This window comes from Otolemur garnettii, unplaced genomic scaffold (genome assembly GCF_000181295.1).
Source record: "Otolemur garnettii isolate 467f Iridium unplaced genomic scaffold, OtoGar3 scaffold00037, whole genome shotgun sequence".
In the NCBI taxonomy this organism is placed as follows: Eukaryota; Metazoa; Chordata; class Mammalia; order Primates; family Galagidae; genus Otolemur; species Otolemur garnettii.
The window spans coordinates 5,327,814-5,351,347 of NW_003852432.1; the positions used below are offsets into that span (position 1 = coordinate 5,327,814).

At 37.1% G+C, this 23,534-nt stretch overlaps 1 protein-coding gene across 1 annotated transcript in view; it reads left to right on the plus strand.

Moving 5' to 3' along the window:
• IQUB (IQ motif and ubiquitin domain containing) overlaps window positions 1-23,534 on the plus strand; it is an 85,012-nt gene that overhangs the window by 7,011 nt on the left and 54,467 nt on the right. The window contains exons 5-7 of the mRNA XM_003789818.2: window positions 96-251; window positions 9,312-9,522; window positions 22,296-22,471. Coding sequence (XP_003789866.2) covers window positions 96-251; window positions 9,312-9,522; window positions 22,296-22,471 — 543 coding nt within the window. The remainder of the gene's footprint in view (window positions 1-95; window positions 252-9,311; window positions 9,523-22,295; window positions 22,472-23,534) is intronic.

The window sequence follows — 23,534 nt, forward strand, 5'->3', positions numbered from 1 at the left end:
ACATATGCATTAAAAGAAAACTAAATATGTAGAAAAATATTTTCACTCATATATGCATGTGGTGGATACTTATTTCAAATTTTCAATTCTTTTAGACAGTTTTTCAGAGAAAAAAATTACAGCAAACTACAAATACAACATCTACACAGATGACTAAAATTGGTGTGTATGTGTCTAATATGACTGATAAACTGGTAGAACCAGGAATATATTTCTCAGCGGACGAATACCATGCTCAAAGATTAAGAGCGGTAAGGTAACTTTTCTTGTGGATGACTAAAAATTATAAATATCTATCTATCTATAGATAGATAGATATTTTATAACATGTTTTTATTTTTAAATGTTTTTGGGGTTTTATGATTATTATTTATATTTAGAATTGAGAGTTATAGCTTTATATATATCAATTCTCCTGGCATGTCTGTTCTCTAAGGCACCATAGCTTGAGAAAGAAGTGACCTAGGTGTGGGTTCCATTTCATTGCTAGTATTAAGTAGTCTTTATGTCCAACATCCCTCCCCACGCTCAACTCATACAGGGAGGAGCCAGAATCCTAAACTGTCCCGCTTCTTCCCTTTGTCTTAGGGAAACCCAGGTACTTTGCCTGTTGCCTTTGGCCATTATTGGCCTTTCCAACACTTCTGTCCATGGCATTGACCTTTCTTATAGTAGTTATCACTTAGGTCCCTTTCCAGACAATCGAAACCAAGTAGGACAGTAAAGTCTATTCTCTTCGATATGAGTATGGATGCTCCACCTCTCTTATTTTATTGTTTGCATGGTCTTTTTTCATCCTTATACTTTCAACCTATGTGATCTCTCACAGACCATAATTGGATCTACTTCCTAGCATCATTTGCTGCGAGCAAAAATGACCCGAAGGCAGTGATTTAAATGACATATTATTTGAACATTAATTTTTAATTCAACTTGTTAATATGTTGTTTGGGATAGTGCGTCCTCATTTATAAGTGAGATATGTTTGTAATTTCCTTTTATAATAATACATTTTTTCCAATTTTTATATCAGGTATATTGAGATGAAGTAGAATGATTTTGAAGTATTTCTTCTTGTTTTATTGTCTATAAGATTTGGTATAATCTGTTTTTTTGAAATTATCTTCTATTTTCATTTATAAATATGAGTTGTCTATTTTTTGAGACTTTGGAAAAACGAAAAAAAGAAGAAGTTAACTGATGACTCCATACTGAATCTCAGAGTCAAAGCATTCTGTGATAGACATACTTTTATCTGACAAATGTGAATGTTACTTTTTTTGCATTATTATTATTGGTCAATATTTCATTGCAGCAATCATCTGATTTCTTTTCTGAATGCATTTAGCTTCATTCGTTCTTTACGAGCTTTTTGTTTCTAGTCCTTATCTTAAACATTGTTATTAAATTTTAAGCCTTTTTAATTTTGTGAAGGCAAAAAGTGGAAACCAAATAAACAATGTATATGTATAAAGAAAAAAAACCCCACCAGTTATTGGTTTTCAAATGACAAGAAATCTAGAGTTAGTCTGTTGTTTTAGCCTAATCAGCTCAAACTTACAGTGCAAAAAAGTCAAGTCTATTAACTCATTGTCCTAAAGAGAAGACTGCACACTAGGGCTGACTTAATAGCCACCTTTCTGACTGCCAGTTATTCCAGCCTGGTGAAATTTTACTTTCAGTCCAAATTAGTTTTCATCAAATAAAGGAAAAGATGGAGCCAGTATAGAACTGTGGGGAAGAGTGAAGTTTAGGTGAATTGAAGTGAAACATTGTCTTGTTATTCTCAATGCAAAACAAGGCTGTAAGTAAACAGGTCAACATCATTTCTAAACTTCAAAGTGGACCAGGGTCATGTTCGTTTGGAACAAAGTTCAGAGTTGTAGAATGTTGTTCCTTCTCTGCACCTCAGCATCTTGGTTATAAATTGAGGCCACTTCTCCATCAAAGTGACTGATCCTGTAGGCAAGAGTGGAGTGTTTCATTCTTACTGATCTAATTCCAAATAGTAAAGTGTCTAATAGTTTATGATTTTAGAGAATAAAGTTTCTCAGTGGTTAAGAAAATAGTAGTCACTCAAAGAAGGGGATTGTTAAAACATTTTATAGCTATGGAGTGTCCTTGGGAGAAATATTGTTTCTTATTAATTTTATAGCTGGCTTTATTAGAGCCTGTTATTCCAGCCTGATGATTTTTTACTTTCTCAATCTAAACTAACTTTTACTTTCTGATTGCGCTGGGATGGATGGGGACTCCATGATGTCATCAGGAACCTGAATCCTTTTACCTTTCTACTCTATTAACCTATCTCATCATGAGCTCATAAACTTATGTCTATATGATAAAATGGTTGTCTAACTTTCATTGTCATGTCTGCATTCTATGTAGGAAAAAGGGAAAAGTCAAGGGAGTCCCATGTGTATCATCTTCAAGAGTTTCCTCAGAAAACTTCACCCAGTGACTTCCACTTGCATTTCGTCCCCACTTCAAGAATGTGTGATGAATGCGTTTTTAAAGTAGCATATTTTTCCTCCTCAGTAAGACTGAGATTCTCTTGGTAAGAGAAAGTAGGGAGACTAGATATTAGGAAGGGAAAGAGAAATCTGTACAACACTTTTCAAAGTGCAATAAAATGATTTTAAAGAAAAAAAAGGATAAATATACAGGGACAATGAATACAAGAGATGAATAAGTTATCAGTTGTTTATTTTTTGAAGATATAATGCAGATGACATTTGTATTTTGATAGGAATTACATTGACTTTGTAGATTGCTTTGGCTAGTATGGTCATTCAAATTCATGAACACAGGATGTTTTTACATTTGTTTGTGTCACCTGTGCGGTTTTTTTTTTTTTTTTTGGCAGCTATTTAAAATGGTATTGATTTTTCTTTTGGATGTCAGCTTGGTTATTATTGGCATGTAGAAATGCTATTGATTATTATATGAGGTCAGACAATTAAGTTAACTCATCCTAGAAAAAGTGCTACATATCTCATTGCTGAATATCACTATGGTCACCTTTAAAGTACCCCCTTCAGCATCTGAATATCACCATGGTCACCTTCAAAGTACTCCCCTTGGCCATCAGGTGACCATAGTGATATGGTAGCACTTTTTAACTTCATGGTCCAACCTCGTTGTTAATTATATAACCTGAGACTTTGTAGATAGCAACAACTTGTATTCAAATATAGAATGTATTTATGCCCCAGAAGGTCCTCTCTGTGTAGGTCAGTACCCCACTTCCACCCCTATAACCACTAGTGTGACTTTGGCTGCCATAGAAAAATTATTCCTGTTTTTAAGCTTCATTTAAATAGGATTGTGTAGAGTATACTTTTTTATTTCTTCCCCCTTGGGAATATGACTACTTATGATTTTGGTCACTCTCATAGTCTCCGACATCTCAAAGGCTTTGCTCATTATTTTTAAATATTTTTTTTTATTTTTGTCTGACTGGATTTTTTCAAAAGACCTGTTTTCAAGTTCTGAGATATTTTTTCCTCTGCTTGGTCCAGTCTATTTGAAGCTTTCAAATGTATTTAGTGTTTCCTTCTGTGAATTGCTCAGCTCTAGAATTTTTTTTTTCTGTAAATTTATCATTCGTATCATGAATTGATTTCCTTTGTGTTTCATTGAGCTTCTTTAAAAACCAATATTTTGAATTCTTTATCTGGTATTTTTAGGAATTCTTTTTGGTTGGGATCCATTGCTGGACGATTATTATGGTCCTTCGATGGTATCACATTTATTTTCTTGCTTTTCCATGTCTCCTATGTCCATACATTACCATCTGTGCATCTGGTATAATAAGTACTTGTTCCATTTTTTGGAAATTCCTTTCATAGGGGAGAATATTTTCCTGCAGGTGTGTATATAGTATTAGCTGATTAAGACACATTGGCTTTAGTTGTTGATGCCTGTGGTAGCGTGATATTTGTATGATCTCTTTGGCAATACTCAGGATTATTGTTACCTGTGTATTGCCAAAGTTGAGGCTGTTGTGAAATTTTGAGGGGCACTCTTAAACACTAGCTGAGGAGGTTTTGGGGCCCCAGTGGCCTGGGCAGGCCTCTTTTTAGCCTCTCGAGCAGCTTACACTGGCAGGAGTGTTAGTAGGTCTTGGAGAGCTAATTCTTGGGCCTCCAGTTGGGTTGCTCAAAAGCTAATAGTGGGGGCATAAGGCTGCTCATGTGTGGGGAGGTTCTTAGGCCCCTGTGCAGCTGGTGTGATGTGGGTGGTAGCAGTAACAGTGGTGGAGCCACCTGCTAGGACCCAAGTGGTCTGTGTTGGTGTTGCTGGTGGCACCAATGGGTTGGATGTGCCAGTCCCCCCGGGCCCACAGGTGCCTATATCAGGTTAGTGGGTATTGTCCTAAGTGTGTTTAAGAGTGCTGTTTCTCCCCTGTCCCTTATGGCCATCTAACCTTGAACTTTAGGCAAGAATGGGGCTCAGCCCACTGTTAAACTCTCAAAATAGTACTCACTGTAGGTCTGTAATCAAAGAAGGTGGGCCCCTTTCAGGTGAGTGATGTGGGCAATAAGCTTTTGGGAGTGCAGTTCACTCAAGTCTCAGTTTCACAGTAGCCCATACCTGGGTGGTGGTTGTTTCCTAGGTATGTATAGGACAGCTCGGGCTTCTTTTTCTCCCCTCAGCTAGGTGGCAGATACAACTGTGTAACCTCTAACTCAGTGTGAGGTAGCAGGTATATCCATAGATTGCCCATATCTAGGTTCTTAGACTGGCATCCAGCTAAAGCTATTCTAGCTTCAGATGCCCGCATGATTCTATGTGGGTTTCTTATCTGGAGTAATTTCTCTGTGAAATCTCTGGGCAGCTGCTTTTGTTAGGCCCACAACCTGCATGGGTCAAGAGGTTATCTCGTCAGGGTCCCTTCATGGACACCCCTTAACAGGGCCCGGGACTGGTTGGTCTCTGGCCCCAGCCTATCTAGCTGTGTTACTGATGAGGACCACTATGCTGTTTGTTATCTCGCTCAGGAACAATTGCTCTTAGGTGCCTGAGGACTATTTACTTTAGTAGAAGGGAGAGAGAGAGAGAGATTGGTAGTCTTTGAGGGTGAAGTAGTTTTAGAATAGATCTTAGTCTTTAGCAGAGCTTAGTGATCTTCAGCAGAGAGAAGCCATACTGGCATTCTGCAGGCAGGAGAAGTGACTGAGTCGGAGTGAGCGGTCCGTGATAGAATGCACATGCTCCTGACTGCCTTCTCCTCCAGCCTAATATAAGGCTGATCTTGTGCCTCTCAACACCACAGGTGTAGAGACGTCCAATTCACTAATGCTCTCATCTCGTGAGCTCTCTCATGCTTGTAATGAGAGCTAAATCTCTGCCCGTGCCCTTTTAACCAAGGTGTTCCATTATGGAGATATACAGGTGTTACTTACAACTCTCACTCCTCCTAGCCACAGGCTATACAGGCTTCTACAGGTAGCTAAGATTGTTAATGTCCTTTTGGAGTATTGAGCCTTAGGGGTTCCTCTCTTGCTGTTTGCCCATGTCCACGAGCTTCTCTGAGCTCTCAGCCAGTCCCTGACCAGGCAAGCTATAAAACATTGAACCCTTTTTAAAATTTACTTTTGGTGTTGCTTCCTATCACTTCCAGGGTAAATCTTAGCATTCTTTCCTAGATGATGTGTTTGAAGTGTGATTATCTGCTTACTATTCTGGTTGCTTTCCATGGAGAAGGTGCAAACTACTTGTGTCTGGTTTACCATTCTGATTTTATTATGGTTTGATTAATTTTTAAGTTAACTTTCTTCATTCTAGATGAAACTTATATCAGATATAGTTGGGAATGTTTGGATTTATTTTTCATGTCTTTGACCTGTTGTCGTGCATTCTAAAAGATTTTCTCACCTAAATTTCTTTATTTTTGTTTATTAAAACTTTTTATTTAATATGAGGGTATAATTTTTAGGTTACATTGTTTGCACTTTCAGGGTCAGTTCCTTTCTTATATATTCCTTTTTGGGTTCTGTAGGTTCTGCACACTCTGAAGGTCTACTTATAATACACTACCAATATCCATTCTTTTCTTTTCCTGCTGGGGTCCTGCCCCAGGGGCAGGGTCCATTAAGACCTGTGGATTTGGTGGTGACCAACTGAAGAAATATAAAATTAGAAACGGTGAGAAAAAAAGAGACAAGACACACAGAATAGAATTTTCAAAAGTGGGAACCCAGGGGACCACTGCCTGCATGTTGGTTTCTGACAGTGGCCCCAAGTGTCAGCTCCACTCAGCTTTTATTGAAGGCTATTTGCTTATTAGCCCAGAAGGTAAGCTGAGGAAGGGAAGAAAGATGCAAACAATTTCTCTGTCTGAGCATATCAGCTCCTGTTGTTTCTATAATTGTTAACTTTAAGGGTCTGAGCAGCCTTGAGAAATCTGAAACCTGAGCCTTGTGTAGGAGCAGCCTCCTATCCGAGGTCACATACACAGATTCTTGGAGGCTGGGGTGTTAATCCCATTAGTTTACTGTGAAGTAAAATGCCCCTGGCATCAATCTCCTCTGAAGAATTGGTAGGAGAGAGGAATTTTCCTCTGATCACCACTACAGAGGATCTTCCTCTGCAATAAGGGGATATAAAGCCTCTTGCCCATATTTCAGGGCTGGAGCTGTTCCCTTGATCTCTGCTCCAGGCAAATACTAATCTACACAATGGATATTTGCTTTGACTGTTAACTTGGCAGGAAACGGCCTAGTTAATGTATCCTGACAGGCCTTGCCACGGCATCTTCTGTGGCCATTATTCCTTCAGAGTGTTTACAGACCCAACAGGGGTGTTAGTAAGCTATATCCCCAATAGGCCAGAGCTCTAGGAAAAGCAGGAAACTTGCTCAGTTAAGATATTTAGCAATGGCTGGTTTAAAGGTAAACTAGCTAAATTTCCTTTGTTCTGACTCAGTCAGCACCTAGGCCACTCTTCAAAGCAATTTTGGAACACTTTTTCTGGAATGGCCATCAATGCTGTTGTTTTACCCATGGTGTCCTTAATGTCATCAAAATGTCTTCCTTTTAATATTTCCTTTATCTTTGGGTAAAGAAAAAAGTCATGGGGGCCAGATCAGGTGAGTAGGGAGGGTGTTCCAATACAGTTATTTGTTTACTGGCTAAAAACTCCCACACAGATAGTGCCGTGTGAGCTGACGTATTGTTGTGATGCAAGAGACATGAGTTTTTGGCCAGGATTTTTATTTAAGATTTCCTGTTTCTCTGTCAATGTTTATTTGATCTTCTATGCTTTTTGTAGTTAGCTGGTAATTTTGATGCACCATCTGACAAATTTTTGTAATGTTTTCATCAGTTCTGCTCATTACTGGCCACCCTGACTTCTTTTTATGAGTGATGCTTTCTCTCTCCTCAGAAAAACCATTTAATCCCTTTGGCATTATCCCCATTAACTTAGACTGACATGTCCCTGATTTTACTTCTACCCTTGACATTTAACAAGAAATGTACGAATGTTTGTTTGTTGCTCTAATTCAAGCTCCGATATTCTCTGGCAGCACACAGAAACACACAATAATGAATGGCACTCAGCAAGATACTGCCACACATCAACACTAGCAAAAATGACAGACACTGATATGCCAGGGCTATGAAATCTTACTGAATTATGTATATACAATGCTGCCAGTGTAAGCAATGGTGGCAATTTCAGACTTTGTATTTTACTATTTTTTTATTTTCAAAAAATGAAAAAATTTTCATAGTCTTTGCTCATTATATTGTTTCTTTTATATTTATAGCCTTTCAGTTCTCTCTGAAAATGTTAACTAGAGCTAGTCTGCTCTTGTTTTTTGTTTGTTTTGATTTTATCTAGGAAGGTAATGTGACAACCTTAGCATTAGCATCCCCTGGAGAATTTGTTAGTCTTCAGAATGCTATACTTCAACCCAGGGTTTCTAATTCAGTAGCTCTGGGTGGACCTGAAAATTCACATTGCTATTAATCTTGCAGATATTGCTGATGTTACTGTTCAAAAAAGTATGAATTCTTCTCATTGTTGAGTGAGAAACCTTTTATTTTGTTGGTTCTTCTCAAATGTTTTGGTTATTCCTAGGTAGGTACTGATAAATGTTTTTGAGATTCTGCTTCTGTAATATATTGACAGCATATTTATTTACCACAGTCTGACTAGGGTTTTAGGGGTTATATAAAGCTTAGTTCTGGGACAGAGCTAGTTTTTTTGGACAAATACCTCTGTTTTTTTCTTACTTAAATTGTTTTAGAGAAGCTTTTTTTTTTTTTTAGTATGTTTTAAGCAGTCACCTGGTTAGTTGTCATTCTGCTCAGAGCATGTACCAGTTTGGGGACTTGAAGCAACCTTTGAGACACTGACATATTTTTTAGCTTCCTCTCCAGTACATGATTAAACTATAAACACTCACTTCAATTTATTCTACTTGTCTCTCCTCTTGAAGGGATTTTTTAAAGTTTTTGTCCTTTGGGGGGGGCTCCTTCAATATGACACAGTGTCTTGACTGATGAGGGAAAGGGATGTCCAGCATATGCTCTATGTTCACTCTCGATCCAGCCTCTCCACATTTTACTTTTGTTTATAAGTTTAGCAAATAAAATTATAAACTTTCTCAGCTATATCACAACCTTTTTGAGAGACTAGTATTATGCTGTGCTTTGAAACATATCTATATTTTATGTTATCTAATAAATACTGGTTTGCTTAAGTCTCCCATTTATTTAGCCTACCTTTGGTAGTTTCCATAAGTACCTACCTACTGTGTGTTTTGGAAAAACAATTTAGTTTAAAAGATGATCCTAAGCCAATGGAAATTAAGAGAAAAGATAGAGATAATTAATATTCATAATAATAGTAGCTTTTATTGAGCACATGGGATATACCAGGCTTGGGCCAAGCACTTTGTAGGTGTATTGATTTACAGATGAGAGTACTAAAGCACAAAGATGACAAGTAACTTATCTCAAATAAAACATATAGTGACTAGCAGAGGTAAGATTCAAACTAAGTTTTACTCCAGAGTCTGTCTGTGCTCTTAAGCATAGTATAATACTAACCTCCTTCTAGGAAGGTGTATTTGCTAGATTTCAAAGTTGCATAGCAGTGACAAATATTATCCATGTTTTTGTGTGTGTGTGTGTGTGTGTGTTAGTGTATGTGAAAATATCTAAAATAGAGCTAAAACTGTATTGGCAGTACTGTGTTCTTGTGAAATTGGAATTGAAATAATCATCATTGCCTTTTATCATTGTTCGATCAAAAAGCTGATGATAGACACTTTCTATTTCCTTTTGCTTTAACTATAGGTATTAGTGCTACAGACTTATTACAGGCAATGGCATGCTAGGGTCTTCGTAGAGAGTATAAGAAGAGAGAAAGAATTGAGACTGGAGTGGGAAGCTCAGGAAGAACTACGAAAGATAAGAGAAAAAGAAGAATGGATGAAATTAGACTATTACCGGAGACATTATCCCAAAACAAATGAAGACTTTGAACTTCTTTATAATGCACTGGAACGTACGTTTGACATAGGCTTTGCATAAAACGTTAATTTTTAAGTTTTTCATTAGTAGGTAGAAAAGGTTTACTAAAGTAAAAAGGAAGACATTAGTATTTTCTGGAGGTGTCTTGGGAATCTGGACTAGAGAATTTAGAAAGAGGAATAGTATCTCACATTTGGTGCAAAAATTAAGGTTGAAATAAGATTAGAAGTGATTTTATATTAACAATTAATAAATAAAATGTGCACACTGCTCTGTGAATTATTCAGTTTAGTATATTACTAATTTGATTTTCATCCATGTGAGAAAAAAGTACTGTCTAATCTGGTTTTCTGATGGTCTTGGGAATTTACGAACTTAGAGTTGAGCTATTCTTTAATCCCTCAATCCAGCATCCAGTCTGATTTTGCTCTTTATAGGAGAGGCTTGGAAATACCTTTTAAATTCCCCTTCATCAATAATGATATATAAATGTGTATTCTCTATATATTGACTTTTATTCCTCATGTCTCCTATAGTTTGTGTGCTAGTCATTGATAAATTAAAAGCTTCAGTTACTTGAATAAGCCAAGCACTCTTTGTTCAGGGCAATAGAGACATTATTCCCTTTCTTGAAGCCATTTCCACATTACCTACCTTCTGGTCTCTGCTTCCCTAGTTCAAGGTTTTTGCAACTAGCGATATAGCTTGGATATTCTATTGTCATCTCATGCTTCGCCCTGCATTTAATACTTTCCATTTATAACACTAGCGTTTGTAATACTACATCTTTTGTTTAATATTTATTTCTTCCACTGTATTGTAAGTTCCATGAGGGAATAGTCCATTTATATTTTGATGAGCTCTCTTTCTCTGTGCTTACGTCACATGGACAACAAATGTTGATAATAAAATGAATGAATGAATGAATGAATGAATGAAAGGAAGAAATCCAGGATGGAGTAATGTAACTAACTTTCTGCCTTGCCAGCAGTATCTGTTAAGCTGGAAATAAATGGAACAGCAGAGTTATTTATTACATTAGATATCCGAGAGTAGAAAAATTAGACTCTTTGAAGACACAGAAGAATTTTGAAAATTAAAAATAGCCTTAACTATTTTTTGCAGCCGAGTGGGGTACTTTTACCCAGGAAAGTAAGTCTTTGACTTCTCTCTGATTATTCATCATATTAACTTTAAGCAATTTTCTTAGATGTCTTTGTTTGTGTGTGTGGTGTGTGTCCTATTACTGAAGTCACAGTTTTCTTTCTAATTGAATTCCTTTTTTAGGTGTTAGTTATTTGGTTTATTTTAATAGCTGTAAGACAATACACTATTCATCAAAGATTTAATTAAACACTAGGTCTAGCAAACAATATTAACAAATTAATCTCTCTGGTAATACACAAAATTGGGTGGCTTTAGGAATAGTTACAATTTCCGTGGTAGTGTTTGAGGTAACTGTTAAGCCTTTTTCCTAGATTTGTATGTCTGTTTCTCTTTTTCTCCTGATTGCTGATCTCTGGAAATACTCTTTGTTTTACTTTAAACTTCACTTCTACCTTCCTTTTCTCTGTCAGGTGGTAACAAAGGTTATTCCCAAGCATTGGTAGTTCAAAAGAGAGCACTGTCAGCCAGGTGTTTGTGAAAGGTCATATTGACCAGTTCTATCAGAGCAGAACGGAATTAAAGCTATTCCAAGTTTATGTATAAACAAAGTAAAGGATACCATTGTTATTTTTGGTTAAGAGGTACCTGGGCAAATAAGAGAAAATATCTCAAACGAGGTTCTGCTTTTTCTACTTATTGGATTTATTAACTGGGGAAAATTCCTCACTTCTCCTAAGCCTCAATTTTTTACCTATAAAAAAGGACTTAATAATTCATGGCACATCTACTTCAGAAGGCATAATAAAATAAAAACATATAAAATATTGCATTTTGAAAGTACTTAAAATGCAAAGACCTGTACATATGTGGATTACTGTTCTATTTAAGTGATTTTATGCAAAGTTCCTATATAAAGTGAAACATATAAACAAAAACACATAAAACCTGATTTGTACGGAGGAAAACAAAAATGGTGCCAATGAAATTTCTTAGGTAGAAGAGACATCTCTCAGGCCTTTCTAATTCTAAAATTCTAAATTAGAACCCACAAATTAAAGTTGTTTTTTGTTATTAAAAATCTCGGGTTCACAATCTCAATAATTTACTCTTTTTTTTAATACGGTTTTCTTCAGTGCTTATTCATAATTCCAGTCCTTGAAATTGCTGCCCTCTTGTGGCTCATGGTGATAATTGTGTGGTTTGAACCATAATTCATAATATGAAGCTTAATTTTTCCTGAAGGTAACCCGTTCTTTAGTAATAAAAACAAAATGATATCAATTTAAGAAAACAAATTTACATGTATAAGATAATATGTCAAAGGCATGGCTATATTCAGACAACAGTATTTGATTTTTATGTCTTTTTAAAAATAGCAATATGTCTAGAGTGACTTTTATTGATCTGAATTGTCACTAGGTCTGGTAGTTGACCAAAAAAAAAAAAAAAAAAAACTCAATATCTGCTAAGCCTCCCAAATAACCTGCAACAATTTGGGTTTTTTTTTCCCCATTTAAAATTTTTATATAAATGGAATTATACAAAATAAATTTTTCTGTGTGTGTCTACAAACATTTTTTTTGTAAAGGTGTATTTCTCTTAGGTGTAAACCCAGAAGTGGAATTGCTCCTTCACGGGATATGCGTGTCTCATATGGGGGATCCTAGTAGGCAGTTTTTCGGAGGTTGTGCGGGTTTATAAGCCTGCAGGAAAGTATGAGTTTCAAGGGCTCTGCCATCCTTCCCAGCCCTGGCCCTTCTTTCCCGTCGTGTCTGCCTCACTTTTGAATAAGGCTCTAACAGATGAGCCTGTGTGAGACAATCTTTCTCCCTTATAAAGATTCTACAAATGAAATAAAGTGGGATCTATTTTTTGGCTCATGGACCACTCAGAAAGATCAGAGGAATAGAAAGGGAGAGAAGATTTTAAGAGGTTAGTGAAGTCATTTCTTTGGACAGGGCCATTGCAATGCTTTGAGGTGAGTGTGGTGGGTTGTGCTGTTTTCTGACTAAATACTTAGTGAGAGGAACCTCCAGGGAACCCTCCTGGGGACCTCTGAAATATGTACCTTGTGTTTGGGAGACACAGATTGGTACCTGAACCTTGAACAGGGTGTTAGGTTGGGGTCTGGCTCCAATCTAGGAAACCTAGAGATCTGGAGGAGGGATGGAGCAGATACAGCGGCTGCACTGACAGTCACAGCACTCCCCAGTTTTCTGGAGCATAGATGGCTTTTGTCAAAGGGGGATTATACAGTGGAGAAAGCAAGAGATTGTGGGTATGGTGATTTGAGGTCCTCTTGGGTCCTGCCGTATTGGGGGGCCCTCTAGAGAGATGCGTGTATCTTGTCTTTGCAATTTTATCAGATTTTCCTTTGTGTATTTGAAACTCTCTTATTAGATGTATAAACATTTATGATTGCTACGTCCTGTTGTAAATCGAGCCCTTTATCTTATGATATTCCTTGATGTCAAGTCGACTTTGCCTAATATTGGTATACTCTTTCCAGCTTTCTTTTGATTACAGGATGAGGTATCTTTTACCAAAGCATGGTCTATCTTTTACCATCTCGCTATTTTTTTAGCTTCTTTGTATCTTTATATTCAAAGTATGGTTTTTATATGCAATGTATAACTGTATCATATTTTTAAATATAATCGGATAATCTCTGACTTCTAAATGAGATATTTAGACCATCCACATATAATGTGATTATTTATGGGTATAGTTGGGTATTAATCTTTTATCTTATTTCTTTTCTACTTGCCTCTTTTATTACTTTTAAATGTTTATTTCTTGTTACCATTTACTGCTTACTATTACGTATTTATGTTGTCTACACTTATTTATTAATTATTAATATTATTTTGCAGGGGTTTTTTTGTTTTTTGGTGGGGGCTGGGTTTGAACCCACCACCTCCAGCATATGGGGCCGGCACCCTACTCCATGAGCCACAGGTGCCGCCCTACACTTATTTATTTTTATACTCTTTGGAATTTCAGTCCATAATCAGCTTGAGAATCTGTGATTCTTGTGAATTCTGGATAATTCTTAGCTGCTGTCTCTCTGTGTCACCTTTTCTCTTTTCTAGTTTCTCACTCTATTAGACATATCTTGGTGTGCTATTCTTGTTTAATGCTATTCTTCATTTTATATTTTTATCCTGTAGTATCTTTGTAGTAATTTTTGGACAATTACTTCATATGTATCTTTTAGCTTACTAATTTTTTTTTGAGGCTTTTTAAAAAATTGCTGTCTAATTCATCCCTGAAGTTTTAAGTTTAAAAATAGAAACATATTTTTAACATTTTGTTGACTATGTTCAAATTCATTTGATGTTTATTATATTTTTAATGATTTTTCATTTTAGAAAATTTTGTTTTATAGTTAAAATAAAACAACTTTTTTTTTTTTTTTGAGACAGAGTCTCACTTTGTTGCCCTTGGTAGAGTGCCGTGGCATCACAACTCACAGCAACCTCCAACTCTTGGGCTTAAGCAATTTTCTTGCCTACAGGTGCCCACCACAATGCCCAGCTATTTTTTGGTTGCCTTTGTCCTTGTTGTTTAGCAGGCCTCGCGTCGGGCTCTAACCCGCCAGCTTTGGTGTATGTGGCTGGCACCCTACTCACTGAGCTACAGGAGCCGAGCCAAAACCAACTTTGTTGTCTGAACTTTTTGACAAGCTTGTATACCTGCTGATTTTTACTTATCTTTGTTAATATTTTAAAATATTGAAGTATAATGTGCATATAATAAACTCACAAGTCTTAAGGGTACAGCTTGAATTTTTATGTATGTAGATACAGAATATGTTTACGCCCCAGAAGATCCTCTCATCTTCAATACCCCACTTCCACCCCTATAGCCACCAGTCTGACTTTGATTGCCAGACACAAATTGTTTCTGCTTCCAAACTTCATTTAAACTGGATTGTGTAGAATGTTCTCTTTTATTTCTGACTTCTTAGCCTCAGTGTTATAGCTGAGATTCATCTATACTGTTGCTTAGAGTTCTAGCTAGTTTTTCTTAAAGTTTCCACAGAGTACTCCATAGTATATCACAATTTATCCATTTTCCAGTTGCTAAATGTTGCTTCTAATTTTTGGTTTTTAGGAATAAAATTATTACTAGTATTTCTTACATACACTGGTCAGTGGATATATGCACTCTCTTGAATATTTTTAAAAATTGCATTGCAAACTTAAATGAACTAGAATTTTTTTCTTGTTTGTTTGGAATTCCTAGAAGGCTTAGGGTGAGTTAAGTCTCAACAAACACCCTACCTTTTCTTGGCCTGTGGATTTTTTTGTTTTATATTGAAGGTACAGTTTTCTTACTCTGTGTGAGAAGAGAAGACTCAGTTCCATTTCTTACCTGTTCAAGTTCCAAGGACTTAACCCCTTTAGCCCTAAAGGCCATGGTGCCCAGCACATGTGCTCAGGACTCTTGAAGCTGTTGGGACCTATTTATCCCTGTGGATTTTAGTTTCTTGATTTTGCCTTTTAACCCATAGGGGTTTTATTCACTTTCTTGTAATCAGCTCTTCTTTTAGAAAAGTGTTTATTGCATTTTCCAGGTACTTAGCAGTTGTGCGTTTCTTTTAAAGAATATAAATAGAAGTTTCTATTATATTGCTGAGTGATAGTTACTGCTAGTCATTGGCTGTCACTGTATTTTGAACTGCTTGGAGAGACAGTCACCTAGAGAGGCCTTTGAATGAATCCTGCATGACAAAAATATTAAAATACCCTCACCAGGGATAACTTCTGTAGTGAGAGATTTTACTGTGAGAGAAAGCAGTGCACCCATGTAAAATGTATGTACGTGTCACAGCCAATATCGCCTACTTAGCTCCTATCTGTTGAGGTCCAGCAAGCTAGTAAATTGCAGCTGTTTTGGCATTTCTGCCCTTAATGACTTACTTTGCTCTCTTATCAGTGAATAGAACACAAGAAAGAGTGGCTTAAAAAAGATGAAACGCAGCAATCGTTTGTCACGTTGTCAGGTTTGAAAAATTCTTCTCTGGTATGCTAATATCCTCCATTAAGAGCCAGATTAAGACAAAAGTGTCATCACAGGTACAGTCTATTACTTTGTTAATTAATGGTGGATGTTAGCTGCAAATGAAAACCTGAACATCATTTCACAGAGTTCCAATTGTCCTATTCCGACAAATAGGAGTTTTTTTTTTCATTAAGCAGTCCAGGGCCGGGTTCAAACCCACTACCCACAATGTACAGGGCTGGGGCTCTAATCACTGAGCTATGAGTGCCCAGCCCAAGTATGAGTTTTTACCAAGGTTCTGTGTTGCATCAAGATAGGACTTGAGCTGTCTGTCTTTGTAATTGGCCTTAGAGTTTCTTTATCATCTTTAGGCAAGGTGAGCCAGCAGAACTTTTCAACCAACTCCCTTTACCAACTTTTTAATAATACTTACCAGGCTGAATGACACAAATTCCATATAAACTTGTTACCTGAACACAACTATGGCCCTTTGAAGCCTACTTGATTGTGATGTATAATTTTTTTAATGAGTAGCTGCAATCTATTAGCTAAGATTTTGTTGAGTATTTTTACATTGGTATTCATTAGTGAAACAGGTCTGTAGTTCTCCTTTTTAGTTGGTCCTTTCCTGGTTTTGGAATCAAGGTGATGTTTGCTTTATAGAGTGTGTTAGGGAAGGCTCCTTCCTTCTCAATGTTTTGGAATATGTTCTGCAGTATAGGTGCAAGCTCATCATTGAAGGTGTGATGGAATTCTGATATAAAGCCATCTGGTCCTGGGCTTTTTTTTTTTTTTCTGAAAACTTTTTTATTGTTTTTGCAATCTCAGTGCTTGATATTGGTCTGTTCAAGAGACCTGTTTCTTCCTGGTTAAGTCTAGGAAGATGATGTGATTCAAGGATTGGTCCATTTCCTCCACATTGTCAAATTTCTGGGCATAAAGTTTTTGGTGGTAGTCACAAATAATCTCTTGTATCTCTGTGGTATTAGTTTTTATTTCACCCTTTGCATTTCTGATTGAGGTTATTAAAGATTTTACTTTTCTGTTCTGGTTAATCTGGCCAATGGTTTATTGATTTTTCAAAGAACCAACTTTTTGTTTCATTAGTTTTCTGAATGAGTCTTTTATTTTCAATTTCATTTACTTCTGATTTTAATTTTGGTTGTTATTTTTCCTTCTGCCAGTTTAGGATTCGATTGCTCTTCCTTTTCCATTTCTTTTAGATGCTTCATTAGGTTATTGATGTGCTTTCTTTCTATTTTTTAAGTGTAGGCATCAAATATCTTAAATGTCCCTCCTAGGACTGCTTTTGCAGTGTCCCACAGGTTTTGGTGGCTTGTGTCTTCATTGTTGTTATACTCAAGGGAGTTAATTATTTACTCTTTTATCTCTTTCTGCACCCAACTGTCATTCAGCATAAGGTTGTTTAATTTCCATGCCTTTGTGTGGGGTTGAACGTTTTTGTCGTCGGAGTTGAGTTCTACCTTTATTGCCTTGAGGTCTGAGGAGATACAAAGTAAAATTTCAATTCTTTTGATTTTATTGAGGTTTTATTTGTGTCCTAGGATATGATTAATTTTGGAGAATGTTCCATGGGTGGATGAGAAGAATGAATATTCTTTATCTTTGGGATGGAGGGTTATATGTGTGTGTGTGTGTGTGTGTGTGTGTGTGTATCAAGCACAGTTATTCTAGGGTTACATTTAAGTCCCTTGTACTTTTGTTTCGTTTGTATTTAGAGGATCTGTCCATCTCCATCTTCCATCCCTTTTCGAGGAGTTTTAATTTGTCCTTTGAGGCTAGGTATGTTTCCTGCAGGCAGCAAATGGATAGCTTGTGTTTTTTTATCCCACCAGTCAGTCTATGCCTCTTCAGTGGAGATTAACATTTATTGAGATAATTGATAAGTGTGGTAGTGTTCTAGTCATCTTATTTTGTGAAAGTTCATTGCTTAGTGTTATCTTTTGCATCATTGTGAAAGCTAGGTTTTGTCCATTACTTTCTGGATGTTTAGTTTGCTGGTTGTCCATTGTGATGGTCAGTATGTAGAAGAGGTGTTAATATTTCCTGTAGAGCTGGTCTTGTGGCAAACTTTCTCAGTGTTTGTGTAGCAGTAAAAGATTTGATTTCTCCATCAATTTTAAAGCTTAGCATAGCAGGATATAGAATTGTTTAAGTAGATTAAAGGTAGATGATCATTGTCTTGAAATGTTTCCTTTGAGAAGTCTGCATTTACTGTCCCCTGTAGGTCAATTGGCACTTACTTCTGGCAGTGTGCAGAATCTTCTCTTTTGTCTTGACTTTGGACAGGTTCATCACAATGTGTCTTGGAGTAGCTCTATTTGAGTTGATACAACCTGGTTTAATATTCCTCTGAAAGGAATGTGTCAGAATCTTTGGTGATATTTGGGAAATTTTAATTTATGATATCCTCTAGAAGGACTTCCATACCTCTGGGGCATTTTTCTTCTTCTTCTGGGATACCTACAACATTTGAATGCTTCATGAAGTTCCATAATTCTGCCAGTGACCTTTCTGCTTTCTCGCTCTCTTTTTTTCTGACTCTTCAACCATCTGAGTTAGCTCAAGAGCTTTGTCTTCTACCTTTGAGATTCTTTTTTCTACACAGTCCAATCTGTTATTGATACTTTCTAATGCATCTTTAAGTTCCCTGATTGACTGCTTGAGTTCCTTAAGCTCTGCTATATATATCCTTTCTATATTCTTCATATCATTCATCTTATTTGATTCTGCTTTTGGATTTCCTTTTGGTTCTTTTCCACTTTCTCATCAATTTCCTTCATTGTTTTTATCATCCATATTTTAAATTCCCTTCTGTCATTTCAAACATTTCTTTATAGGTGGAATCCTGTGCAGTAGCTACCTCATGGTCCTTTAAGGGAGGGAGGGTTACTCTGGTCTGGTTTTTCATGTTGCCAGGATTTTTCTGCTGTTTTTTTCCTCATGAATGTTTCAATTTTGTCTGTTTTCTTGCCCCACTTTTTCCTTTCACTTCCTCCTGATCTTTAAGCTACCATGTCTCTGATATAAGGTGCTGAGGTATCCTTTTGGTAAAGGACTAAAAGGAAGAGTGAAAAGCAAGAATGGATAAAAGACAAAAAAAAAAAAGAAAAGAGAAAGGAAAGAGGATGAGTAAAAGGGGAGATTGATGAAAAGAAGAGAGGAATAGAAGGAGAGAGAAGAGTAATCATGGTGTACAGTAGGGTACTTTGACCTATACCCACGAATCTCAACCTCTGAAGGGGGTGGTTTCAGTGGTTCCTTGACATCCACAGCTCCTTGCCAGCCTGAGAATACACAAGAGCCCACCTCCACCAAATAGAGAAGAAAAAAAAATACTATACATTAAACCAAAATAAACAAAGAAAAAATCTTAGGGTATAAAATTGGGGGGAAAATGAATAACAGGGGCAGAAAAACTAGCAAAAATGAAGTCCTTATTTTCAAAGAAGGCAATAGTGAAAAATTATATTTACATGGGAAAAACAAAGAAAAAAGAAAAAGAAAAATCTAGGGGGGAAGACATTGAAAACAATTTTTTAAAAAGAAAAAACTATCTATATGTGTGTCTATATATATATATCTTGTTGAATATTGCCTGGGCAACCAGTGATCTTCTGGGGTATGAGATGCTAATCGTGACACTGATATAGCTGTGTAAGATGGAGACTGGAAACCTCTGCTGACTACTTTGCCCTCAAACCTCACAGGGTTGGGAGCTGGAATCTCTCCTCAGCCCACTTAATAGACATCCCTTATCCTTTCCAAACTGTGTCCCTTCGCTATGCAATGGGTTTCCCAGGAAAGCGTGTATCACTCAGATCTCTCCAGACATGGCTGTCCCACTTATCAGATGCACCAGCACCGGCCTTGCTTTGGGACACTGAGAGCTGAGCCTGCAAGGCAGCTCTCCCCCAATGGCTGGCCCTGACCTACAGCTGAACAATGAAAGCTCTGTTCCACCCAGTGGCTCAGTCCCAGCCTCTGGGTTGGGTTGAAAGTCACTTGCTCACTTGCCCAAGCTCTCCCAAGGCAACCCAAACAAGTGCCCTAAAAAAACAACAAAAAACCCCCCCAAAACAAAACCCACAGGGAAAGCCTTCGCTGTCTGCAACTCTTGCTTCCATTGCCACTGAACCCACCACTGCTAGCTGGCTTCTGCCCTGATGCAAATACTTGCAGCTTTTCCACTGCTTTCATCCTCCTCCTGGGATCCTGAAGTCTCCCCCTGCATCCCTGTGCCCCCAAAGGGATGTTTCTGGCACAGCCCACAAGCCAGAGGTGCCTGGAGTCTTCCCTCCCCAATTCTACCATTCCTGGCTGCAAAGATGCCATCTTGTTCTGCCCCTTCCTATGTCATATTCCTTAAAAGTTCTTTTCATTGATAGATAGAGCTACTCTTAAGTAACAAACTCATCAATCATGAATTTCTTAGACTTTTGTAAAGTTTGATTTTGTGGTCAGAATGTAGTTCATGAGACTAAGGCTACATCATTCTGACAATATAATAATAAATTATCCGCATTATATTCTTTATAAATGTTTATAAATGTTCATGACAGGCCTTTCACTGTGAAATTATCCTCCACCACAAAAATTGAATTTCAAGGTCTTCCCTCCAATTTTACATAATAATATCACCGCTCTAGCTTTCTTTTTTGTTCACGTTTGCCAACCTTTTATATTTCACCTTTGGTGTCACTTTGTTTTAAGTGCATCTCCTGAAAACATCATGACACTGAATTTTTATAAAATTATTCTATTTTATTTCAACAGAAAAATATAACCATTTCACTTTTTCCCAATGTAATTAATATGCTTTGTTTTGCTTCTCCCATCTTTCTTTCTGCTTTGTATACTTTTTTTCCTGTCTTTTTTGAACAAACTGTTATGGTTATTATTTTCTTCAGTGATTGAAAATGTTAGGCATTCTTGTGAAAAAATTTTCAAGGCTTTCTGAAAGCATAGTAAATTGTCACATGGCTTCATAGTCTACCCTTTCCTCTAGTTCTGCGTCCCTTAGATGGGGTTTACTATCTTCTGCTACAAAGTCCACTTCTGAGATAAGACAGCACGAATTTAGGGATAACATTTCCCCTAAATATTGTCCCTTTTTGACAGTGTCTTCCATTTACTCAATAATGTCTATACTATATTTTTTAGAAATTCCCCAAAGTTTCCACCACAAGTATCCAACTCCTCTCTAATTTTCAGTACTGCTTCAGATTTCTTTCCCTTCTCTCCCCTTTCATAGCTCTTGTAGCATTTTAGTAGGAACTTAGGAGAGGGGAGGTAGCAGCTTGTGTAGAAGCCTCTATCTTGACAGAAATTTGATGTATGTACCACATTTTAAGAGATATTGTGATAAACCAGAGGAGCTTGACTTGAGATGGGAAATAAGTTGAATGATGTACAGTTTAATAAATGGAAGTGTTTATATCTGGAGAAGAAAAAACACAAATGCGATGTGATGATGACCTTCAGGTATCCCAAAGGAATACCATGCAGCTCAAGAAATAGAATGATACAGTGGTACCTCACAGGGTAATGCTAGGAAAGGATGGGCAGATTAAACCCATCTAAACTGTGGGGAAGAGTCTTCCTTAAATGTGGGGTTGAGCAAATTAATTTCCAAGTTTCTTTACAACTTTATTCTTCTGTTAATGTAAATAAGGTTGACATTTTTTGAAATGTGGACTAAAAAGACTTTTTGACCCCAAATTCAGTGTATATAAAAATTGAATGGAGACTTGTTAAAATTCTTATATCTGAGCTCAGAAATTTTGATTTATATACGTTTGGGTAACATAGTCTTTATTCATAGTCAAGAGTAAATGCAATTACTTTAGCGAAATGTTTATAACATTTGCTGCTATAATTTGGGGTTTCACAAGGGAATGGAAAATAATAACTAAGTGAATAGAGAAAACAATTGAAGGCAACAATTCTACATAAAAGTGTGTCAATTAGGGTGCGGAGGAAGATGACACCAAGGGAGTTAGGAAGCGAAAGACCAAGGGGAGGGGAGCAAGGAGAGTCTTCAGACAGAGATGAGGTTGACACCTGAGGAAGCTGAGAGAGGAAAGGAAAGGGGATAGGGGATGGAGAGTCTCAAAAGGATGCAGCTCTAAGGAAGTCTAAAACCAGTCCAGCGGTAGCTCTGAGGCGGATGACCACTGAAGAGTCCACTGTTGGGCAGACATGGCCAGGCTCTGATTCCCTTGTGGTTCTCAGTCACTGTGAGCTTTGTGGGCAGAGTGCGGCCTCTGCTCCAACACTGCAGTGGTGCTCCAAGTGCTGTAGCTGGAACTGTCAACTCCATCTACTCTTCATGACAGGTACTCTCCTGAAAGGGGATCTGAGCAGTGCACATTCATGGCCACCACAAGAGCCAAGTCTTATTTTTTTTAGTGCTGGGGCCTGCTCATGCTTACTTGAAGGGATAATTTGGCACTATCTCTACTGATCTTCTCTGGCCTCTGTTTAAGCCTTTAAGCATCCATTTCACCTTTCTCCCCCACACATCAGTTGTACAATATGCATGATTCGATATGTAACTGTGTTTAAACTGATGAAAACATAAAATGCCCTTGTCAGGATGTGGTGGTGAAAAATGCTCTGTAAAGATGTGGGATTTTAAAAACTAAAGAATCTTTCTCATTATTACTCTAGTCTGGCGGCAAGAAGAACTTATACGCATTAACGAGACTTTCACTGGAGCTGAAAGGAAAGCTGCTTTGTGCGAAATTCTGGAAAAAGAGACTCAGATAATTGCTTGCATTGGGAGACATAGATACACTGCTCGTGTAGAGAGTCAGGATGCAGAAGTACAAGCTTTTTTGAATAAGGTTAGTGTGGTAACTTTTATTTAAATATGAATGTATCCTGAGTTTAAAAATGTGGAATACTGACCTAATGGAGAGATTTACATTGTAAGAATTTACATGAATTTTGTTTAGCATTTTGATGGCATACTTCTTTAAATTATATATATATAAAATTTATTATATACTTCTTTACATTATATATATATATATATATATTCTGGTGTAGCTTAGATTTTAACTACAGTATAGAAAGAAGGTTGACAAGCAAAATGAAATTAATGTATTCTTAACTAACGGGATTTAGCCATGAAGGAAAAGATGGAGACACCATTCTTGTGACTGTTCGTTTAGATTTAGGCTGGCCATGTACCTTAGAGGAGTCACACACCGTGATAAAATGCAGAGTATTAAAGTCACCAAATGTCTGGGTCTGAAGTGCCCCAGTCGTCAGCAACATGGGCACAATGGCTATAGACTAGTGTTTCTGCTTTTGTTTAACGCATCATTAACTGACTGCAAATTTCTGACCAAGAGAATATACAACTATTGAAAACCATGAAAATACACAATTAAGGGAAAAACTAAAGTAATTACCCTTTTTGTGGTCAAACTGCCTGTTCGATTTTGAATAGCCTGTTTCCATAGTGACCAATTTCCTTTTATAAACCAGATCTTTCCAAACAATTTAAAGCCATTCCAGCTACAGAAGAAAAGGGATGCATTTCTTCAAGATATCAAGTTGTGGTGATTCTATGATCCTTATTATTTGAGGACATTGGTTCTTGAAAACCATATATATTTTTATGATATTTCAAATGTCCTCTCATTTTATTTGTATACTCTCCTACATGATCTCAGTTTATTTATGGCTTTAACTACTACTTGTATCCTTGAACACCCTACAGTTCCAAGCCAGATTTCTCAAAGGAACTTCCAAGTGATATATCCAATTGCTGTTGTCCTTGCTCTTTGAATATCACAAGAGTACACATCAAGTTGGCCTGGCAACCCCGACGTCACATCATCTCACCATCCCTCACCCTCTCCACCTCCAGCCCACTCTTGCTCTCAGCCCACTCTGTAC